The sequence below is a fragment of the Cannabis sativa genome, chromosome 7, assembly GCF_029168945.1.
Source record: "Cannabis sativa cultivar Pink pepper isolate KNU-18-1 chromosome 7, ASM2916894v1, whole genome shotgun sequence".
NCBI classification, from domain to species: Eukaryota; Viridiplantae; Streptophyta; class Magnoliopsida; order Rosales; family Cannabaceae; genus Cannabis; species Cannabis sativa.
The window spans coordinates 27,548,129-27,557,412 of NC_083607.1; the positions used below are offsets into that span (position 1 = coordinate 27,548,129).

At 36.5% G+C, this 9,284-nt stretch overlaps 2 protein-coding genes across 2 annotated transcripts; both read left to right on the forward strand.

Annotated features, from left to right (window-relative positions):
- The first annotated feature begins 1,713 nt into the window (after positions 1-1,713).
- Positions 1,714-3,363, forward strand: LOC115696363 (uncharacterized). The gene has a single exon (XM_030623264.2). It carries the CDS (start codon positions 1,714-1,716, stop codon positions 3,361-3,363), a length of 1,650 nt encoding a protein of 549 aa, XP_030479124.2.
- Positions 3,364-5,224: 1,861 nt separating this feature from the next.
- On the forward strand, positions 5,225-8,558 carry LOC115720125 (uncharacterized). The gene is made up of 8 exons (XM_061118786.1): positions 5,225-5,576; positions 5,659-6,087; positions 6,168-6,760; positions 6,850-7,522; positions 7,590-7,763; positions 7,861-7,965; positions 8,054-8,225; positions 8,314-8,558. The coding sequence occupies exons 1-3, from the start codon at positions 5,229-5,231 to the stop codon at positions 6,699-6,701; spliced, it is 1,311 nt and encodes a 436-aa protein (XP_060974769.1). The 5' UTR covers positions 5,225-5,228; the 3' UTR covers positions 6,702-6,760; positions 6,850-7,522; positions 7,590-7,763; positions 7,861-7,965; positions 8,054-8,225; positions 8,314-8,558.
- Positions 8,559-9,284: the final 726 nt, after the last annotated feature.

Here is a 9,284-nt window from a genome sequence, read left to right on the forward strand (position 1 = left end):
TAAATCCTGATATGCTTGGGCTCAACTCAGGAGTGCTATTCATGTTCTTAGATTTATTAGTTAAGCCTACTTTCGGGTCAGGGTGATACGTATATTTCGAGAACATGATAGTATGATTGAGTGGGAGTGCTGAACATAAATATGGAATCTATAGCTTCTACTGGTGTATAGAAGTCAAGTGATGATTCCCTTCGAGCTTAGCAAATAGAAGTAAATGGATGAGCTCTTGTTTAACTGACTAATTATTAGATCACTAAACACCATTTACAGGTAGCTAAGTGTTTTAAGGGGCAAAATACATTGAGGGGTGAGAACGGTAAAGAAATCCCATCTTGATGTAAATCATCTATATAGAGGATCTTTAAATCACAATAATATTATAACAATGGTTAAATGAGATAGTATATTGATATCGTGGAACATACAATATGCTCTATATAAGTCTGAGAGTGCAATTCTAAGTTCTAAGAGTGGATTCAACGAAGGATTAATAAGTAGGAATTTACTTGGTAAATTTGGTTCACTTATTGGAAGCTCAGCATATAGATCAATGGTCCCCATTCTAGTTGAGAACATTCTGCTTGTAAGACTCATTAATTGATTCGTGATTGATCAATTATAATTCTAAAGTTAGACTATGTCTAATTTTATGAATTTTCACTAAGCAGGGGTGAAATTGTAAAGAAAAGAGTTTTCTAGGTTTATTTATTTATTAATGGACTTTATATGTCTAATTAATAATTAAATTAAATGACAATATTATTTAATAATCTATTTTAGTTATTAAATAATTAGTTTTGGTATTTAAAAGGTTAGAATTGGAAAATTGGCGTTTTTGAGAAAATAGAGATAAAATTTGATAAAACTGCAAAATCAAGTGAGGCCCATTACCACACCATGGCCGGCCACTTAAGTTGATTTTTCAAATTAATATTTTCATTATTTTGATGCCAAATAATTCTAAACCTAGACCTAGTAGTTGCCTATAAATAGAAAGTGATGGCTCAGTCAAAACACAAGTTTTCAGATCATCTTTCTTACAGAAATTTCTCTCTTCAGAAAACTGAGCCTTCCCCACTTTCTATACCTGGCCGAAATCATCATTCTCTTTTCTTCTTCATCTTTTTCGTGACCCTAGTGAAAGAGTAAGTGCCCACACACAGCAAGCAGTAACTCAATCATAGATTGGAAGACTGTGAAGGATCAAAACTTGAAGAAGAAGGACATTCGGGCTCAGATCTTGATTATACTCTGCTACAGAAAGGAATCAAGGGTTAGAGATCTCAGTGGAAGGAGACATTAATTCCGCTGCATCATTGTAAGGTTTTCTTAACTTTATATGTGTTTAATTTATCGTTTTAGAAAGTTCATATTTTAGGATGTTTAAACAACATACTTGTGAGTAGATCTAAGATCCTGGTAAAATAAATATTTCCAACAATATATTCATCCATAGTGAAGTAGGTTCTGTGAATACATGTACTGCGGTCGGATGAGTGGAAAATATTTTTTATTGTTTGTTTTGTATTAATCTAGGTTCATTTTACTATTTTTGTATGTTTAAAATTTTCGGAAACGTTCAATTATAGTTGTTATGCTGCCGAAATTTTGGTAGAATTAGAATAAAACTTTAAATTTTTAGGATACATCGTAAACCCTTAGTATTAGATTAAATGAACTAAATTGCATTTTTTTGTTATTAGAATTCTCGAAATGGATAAAGATTGGATGAATGTGCATAGATTATCAGTGACATATAGGCAAGGTGTTGATCATTTTTTGGAGTTTTGTGCGAAGAATGCGAAAAACCCTAATTTTGTTCATTGTCCTTGCGTTAAGTGTGCTAACTTGGAGCGTATGAAAATTGTCAAGATAAAAGAACATTTGTTTAAGAATGGTATAGACAAGAATTATAAGGTTTGGTATCACCACGGGGAAGATATTAGAGTTTCGGGGGTGGGGCCATCTAAGAAGGATAAGTGTTTTAATTTGGATTACGAAGATGATCACATTGCAGAATTATTTGATGATGCGCAACATGAATCCAATGTTGATCCAGAGAAATTTATAAGAGTTTTAAAAGATTCTGAAAAGCCTATTTATCCTAATTGTAATAGGTTTACTAAATTATCAACACTTATTAGGTTATACAATATCAAAGCCAAACACGGGTGGAGTGATACGAGTTTCACAGACTTGCTAGCTTTCTTAGGAGAGTTGTTACCTGAAGGTAATGAAATTCCTTTGTCTTTTTATGAGGCAAAGAAGACACTTTGTTCGTTAGGCATGCAATATGAGAAAATACATGCATGTCCTAAAGATTGCATTCTTTATCGAAAGAGATTTGTGGATGCAATAGCGTGTCCGACGTGTGGTGAGTCCAGGTGGCAAAAGAAAAAGAATTCTGATGAGGTAAAGGATGGTATCCCTACAAAAGTGTTATGGTACTTACCGCCCATACCTCGTTTGGTTCGGTTCTTTCGAAATGCAGATTACGCTAAAAATTTGACTTGGCATGTAACCAATAGAGTGGAAGATGGTTATATGAGGCACCCTGCCGACTCACCCGCTTGGAAAACAGTAGATGATAGATGGCCTGACTTTGCTAGTGAACCTAGGAATATTCGTCTTGGTCTTTCTGCCGACGGTATTAATCCACATACTTCCCTTAGTAGCAAGTATAGTTCCTGGCCAGTTTTGCTTGTGATGTATAATTTGCCGCCTTGGTTGGTTATGAAGAGGAAGTTCACTATGCTGACACTTTTAATATCAGGTCCTTCACAACCTGGTAATAATATTGATGTCTATTTAGCTCCTCTTGTTGATGATTTAGGTCTACTGTGGCACGACGGTGTTTCAGCATATGATGCGTATAGGAATGAAACATTCAATCTTAAAGCAATATTGTTATGGACCATCAATGATTTTCATGCATATGGGAATCTTTCTGGATATAGTGTGAAAGGGTACAAGGCATGTCCTATCTGTGAGGAGAAAACTTGCTCTCAATATTTAAAACATTCCAGAAAGATTAGCTATATGGGACATCGAAAGTTTTTGCCAACCGACCACGTTTTCCGAACTTGGAAGAAAGCATTTGACGGAAAACAAGAATTTGAATTGGCTCCGCCACCTTTACACGGGGAGGAATTGAATGAAAAGTTGAACAAAGTTCAATTCAAACTTGGAAAGAGAAAAGTTGCCCCTAAAAAAAGAAAAGGTAGGGGGAACAAACGTGAAGAGGTTACAAGTGAACCTGCAGGGCCATGGAAGAAGAAATCAATATTTTTTGAGCTTGAGTACTGGAAGTATTTGGTTTTACGTCATAACTTAGATGTGATGCATATCGAGAAAAACGTGTGAGACAGTTTGATTAATACCTTGTTCAATGTTCATGGTCGGAGCAAAGACGGGATTAAATCTCGTCTAGATTTGATGGAGTTAGGGATACGAGTAAATTTACACCCTAAAGTTGTTGGTAAACGAACTTTTTTACCTCCGGCATGTTATGCCTTGACTAAAGATGAAAAACTCTCTTTGTGTAATTCTTTGTCTCAGTTGAAAGTACCTGAAGGCTATTCTTCAAATATCTCAGCTTTAGTAGATACGACTACATTGAATTTTGTAGGATTGAAATCACACGATCATCATATACTGATTCAACACATTTTACCAGTAGGTATCCGTCCTGTTTTACCTAAGAAAGTTCGATATGCCATCACGAGGTTATGTTTATTCTTCAAATCTCTTTGTTGTAAAGTGGTTGATGTGTCTAAGCTTGAAAATCTTCGAATGGAAATCGTAGAAGTGTTGTGTTACTTGGAACAATTTTTCCCCCTTCCTTTTTTGACATAATGGTCCACTTAACTGTTCATTTGGTGAGAGAGGTCAAATTGTGTGGACCAGTGCACTTGAGATGGATGTACCCATTTGAACGATACATGAAAATTTTAAAAGGTTATGTAAGAAATAGAAACAAACCTGAGGGTTGTATTGTTGAATCATACATCGTTGAAGAATCGATTGAATTTTGTTCAGACTATTTTTCAAATGTTGCAAGCGTTGGATCTTTGATTCCACGAATTGGTAATGAAATAAGTAAAGGGGGTAGGGGTTTAACTTTTTCCGAAGTAAGCCAAGCTAATCGAGACGAAGCACATCGTCTCGTGTTACAAAATATTGATGAGGTTCAACCGTATATTGAGTAAGTTAGTTAACATAATTATATCAAAACATTAACTTTTCATTAAAATTGAAATGCATAGCATTTGATATTTGTAAATAATATTGAAGGGAACACTTGAATGGGATTAAGACCACTTACCCGAGTAAGTCAAGGAATCAGAAATGGGTCCAAGATGAACACTACAAAAAATTTAGTACATGGTTAGAGAAGGTACTTTAATTAGGTTTATTGAATTGGGTATTTGATATCTTTTACTCTCATTGTGTATATTATAACAAATTTACTTGTTTTAGGTCATTGTGGAAATGAGCAATTCTCCAAGCGAAGTATCTAATTTACTTCTTTCCATATCACGAAGGCCTTCGTGTAATGTTTTAAAATATCAATCATATCACATAAACAATACTCAATTTAACACAATCGACCGGGACAATTGCAGAAAAACACAAAATAGTGGTGTTATGATTGTTGCTAGAGCTTTTGAAATATCTAGTTCAAAAGATAAAAACCCTGTAGAATGTGATATGAACTTTTACGGTCAAGTCAAAGAAATTTGGGAATTAGATTACACAAGTATTCGAATCCCTGTTTTTCTATGCAATTGGGTAAGGAGTGATAATGGGGTTAAAGATGGTGAGTTTGGTTTCAAATTAGTTGACTTGAATCGAATAGGGCACAAGTCTGATAGGTTTATAATGGCATCGCAAGCAATTCAAGTATTTTACATGAGTGATCCACTAGATGCTCGTTGGTCAATTGTTTTATCAACGCAATCAAAAGATTATCAAAATGAACAATCTAGTGTTGACGATCTCGTGGTCAATGGCAAAACTTTCGAAATAAATCCACCACCTAATGTCACCATTGAGGACGATGATGTATGTACCCGTGATGACGGGGAAGGATTATGGGTTGATACAACTATCAACCCATAATGGACATGTTTTGGTAATCTTAATTATTATTTTGTTTTTACATATTCTAAATTACTATGTTAATGTTAATATGATTTGTTTTATACAACTGTGCAGGTGCATTCATTATGGATAATCCACCATCTGATGATGATTATGACAAATGGGGGGAGGCGGTTGGTTTAGACGATGATCACACAAATGCCTTTGGTGACATGGTTGATGGACCAACCGAGGTTGGAGCAGGGAAGAAAAATGTCAGGGGCGCATGCGTTAATAAGGTACTTCAAAAGTATCGGGCTGAAGGTAAAAAAATGGAGGTTGAGTACAACATGTGGGGTCAGCCCATTAATGAGTCGGGAGACATACAAGTGAGCACGAATGGTGCATATGTGCGTCGAAACATCCCTTTAAAGTATAATGATTGGCTTAAAGTGCCAAAATTCTATAAAGACAGGCTATGGAATTACATTGAGGTAACTTTATGTGTTAATCATATTTACATACATACAATTTTCATCTTTAATTAGATTTTAATTATCATTGAAAATTTTGCAGAGTTCATTTGATATTGGGGGGGAAACTAGAGCTTCTATCTTAAAAACAGCTGGAGAGTTACTCAAGAGTTGGAGAACAAAATTAACCAGCCAACTCATCTACAAATATAAAGATGAAGCCCCTGAACTTCTCGAACATCCTCCAAAGCATTATCTTAGTTGCTATGACGAGAAGCAATGGAAGAGTTTTGTTGCTTCCAGATTAACTCCTGAGTGGGAAAAGAAGAGAGCAAAAGCACAAGCCATTAGAGCTAAAAATATGTACAACCATAGAACGGGACGGGGTGGTGCGAAAAAGGTCGAGACAGAAATGGAGAAAGAGTTGGGCCACCAACTCACTGAGTTTGATAGATCTGACATATGGATGAGAATGCACACCAACAAAAAGGGTGAGATCGAAGGCCCTACCAAGGAGGTCGCTGATCGAATTGTAAGTTTCGTTTGTTAATTCTTTTTGAAGTGTTGTGCTCTGTTAATTCTTAATAATTAATTGAAATTATATGTATGTAGGTTGAATATCGCAAGCAAGTTGAGGAGGGCACATTGGTGGAGGAAGGAAAGAAAGACATACTCTCGTTAGCCTTGGGGACAGATGAGCACGCTGGACGTGTTAGAGGGATGGGACGTGGCGTCACCCAAACCCAATTTTTCAAGACCCCATGCCCTAGAAGAAAGAATGAGAGTAGAGACAATAGTCGCATAGCTGAGCTCGAGAGGCGACTTTCTCAGTATGAGGAACAGATGAATGAACTCCTCCAAGCATTCAGGTCTCAACAAAGTAACACTTGTGGTACTTCTCATGCATCTGGTTCAGCTGTTGGAGGAGCATCCAATGAACCACCAACAGTAAGCAGAGCCTATTCTCCACCACCGCCCTCAGCTCAATTTGTCAAGGCATCTGCTCGACCCCATGCACCTCTTATGGGGGCATCTGCTCCACCCCCAGTGCCTCCTCTCAGGGCATCTACTCCACCCCAGCGCCTCCTCTCAAGGCATTTACTCCACGCCCAGCGCCTCCTCTCAAGGCATCTACGCCACGCCTAGCACCTCCTCTTACGGCATCTACTCCACCAACACCAGCACCTTCGGTTACATCGAAGAAGGTAATATTATTTCGCTTATTAATTTAATTTTTTTATTCATTGTTAATAACTATAGTGAAATTAAATAATATTTTGGTTGCTTTTTGCAGAAATTAAAGTGCAACCTGCACGTGGAAGATCGCTCCATGAATAAGCCACCCCTAGTTGCAACTGGGCACGTAGTAATACAACCAAAACTTGAGAAGTTGAGAGTAGATGGAAAAGAGTACGATGACACCTATTCTTGTGTTTTCATCGAGAAAATTATTAAACATAATGCTCTACTCCCACAGCCGCTTGAACAACAAGGCTTTCGCATAGTGGGAGAGGCAATTGGGTGCTATGTTGCTTGGCCAAGGGCATATATAGTGTTAGAAAAATCTAATCAAGAAACGATAATCATTGTTCGTGGTTTAGAGTTATTTGATTTACCAATTAATATTGCTAAATCTAACTTTGGAATGTTTTTTTTTTGTTCTAGGTGAGACCAGCAAAAAAGGCACGCACAGATAACCCTCTAGGTCCACCGACTCAAGATCTTAAACATCCTTTGAGGCCATCAAAACTCTCAGTGACTCGTTACCCTAAGCCTGGTCTTACAACAACACTAAAAAAGCTTACAACAATGGTGATGGGATGGCCAGACATGTATGCACCACAAATTAAAATTGCAGATGATGTGTTCAGAGTTGAAAATGATAGTACTTGGATAATGAAGGAGGACATCCTTGATTTTTGCGACTTGGATAAGATTGGGGCTACAGTTATGTCTCTCTGGTGCAGGTATAATATTAAAAATTAACTTAATATGTATACTATAGTTTGTTATTAATTATCTATTGTTTACCAGCTATTGGGAGACCCGGTTTCTCAATCATTCTGGACTAAACAAGGTTTATGCATTTCTTAACCCATCTTGGGTAGGCAACAAAGCTGGGTCATATGCAAAACGTGTGACCAATTTATCTTAACGGTTGAGTGACATAGACCCTAATCAGTTTCTAGTTAGTCCGTGGATTGATAGGTATATATGTAGGTTTATAGTTTTAGTATGTCTAACTATTTGTATATATATTTATATATTACTGAATTTGATTTTGTATGTTTGATAATGTGTGTAGCAAGCACTGGATGGTTATTCTTATCCAGCCGTCCTCACAGAGGGTGGCATTTTTGGATCCACTCAATGGTCTAATGCCTGGAGACATCGAGAAAGTTGTCAAAGAGTAAGTGTGTTATCAGTTCTTAACTTAGTAGGTTAGCAATAAATTAATTATTGAATTGTGTTAATTAATTAACTTTGTTTTATTATAGAGCATTGATGAAATACAACCTTCAGAATAGTAAAAAGGCAAATAGTAGACCGAATATCACTTACCACAAGTGTCGGCTTCAGCCCGATATTGTTCAATGTGGATATTACTGCATGAAGTTTATTCAAGAGCTTATGACTGTGCCAAATCCAACACGTCACTTGGCCACTAAGGTATATAAAATTATTTGGTAACTTGTTATTTTAAGTACTTTTTATTAATTTATAATTAACTTATAGAATTCTTCTCTTTCTTTTATAGTATAACATTGATACCCCGTACACACCTGACGAAATCAATATACTTCGGGATGAATGGGCGGAATTCCTTCAACTCGAGCTCACTAAACCAACGCAACATTGAAGCTTTGGAACTTTTTTGTGTAGGACATACTTTTGTTATTGTAATGAGTTAGTATAAACATAGTACTTTGTTATACTAACTGATTTAAGTATAAGTACTTTGTGAAGTTAAAATTTTTATGGTATAAGTATTTTATTATTTAATTTTGTTGTTATTTTGTCTTAATTTAGAAATCTTACAATATAGATGGGGAATTTGACAAATAATAGTAATTTACAGCCTGCTAATAATATTGTGTTGTTTTAAAACTAACACTAAAAAACTTGGGAAATCATAAATAAGTTTTTTGGTGTCATTTTATAACTGACACTAAAGAACATTTAAGTGTCGGTTATAAAATGAGACCAAAAATCAATGGTCTCGGTTTAAAACCGGCACTAAAAGATAAAACATAAATGTGTACTTTAAGTGTCGGTTATAAAACGAGACCAATACTCAATGGTGTCGTTTTATAATCGACACCAATAATTTACTTTTTGTCACTGTAGTATAGGTGTCGGTTTTATGAACCGACACTAAAAGTATTAGTCTCAGTTTAAAACCGACACCAAAAGTGTGTTTTGTAGTAGTGAGACTTGGACCTTGATAGGGATCCGGATACGAACCTGGACTCGGGCCCAGACCCAAACTGGGATCGAAATGCTGGACCTAGATCTAGAGGGAGATCCTAACCCAGACCCAAACTTGGACCAGCACTCGTGACCCGAACTTGGACCTGCACCCGAACCTAGACCTCGATCGGGGTGCAGACCTGTACACAAACCCATACACAGACTCAGACCTGAACTCAAGCATACACCTAGAATCATCATACCCAAAGCTAGACCCGGACCTAGACGCAAACTCGAACCCAGACAAGGATAAAAAAA

Coding starts and splice junctions, on each gene's coding strand:
- LOC115696363 (XM_030623264.2), top strand. CDS start 1,714: ATGGATAAAGATTGGATGAATGTGCATAGATTATCAGTGACATATAGG.
- LOC115720125 (XM_061118786.1), top strand. CDS start 5,229: ATGGATAATCCACCATCTGATGATGATTATGACAAATGGGGGGAGGCG. Junction 5,577..5,658: donor GGCTATGGAATTACATTGAG/GTAACTTTATGT, acceptor AAAATTTTGCAG/AGTTCATTTGATATTGGGGG. Junction 6,088..6,167: donor AGGAGGTCGCTGATCGAATT/GTAAGTTTCGTT, acceptor ATATGTATGTAG/GTTGAATATCGCAAGCAAGT.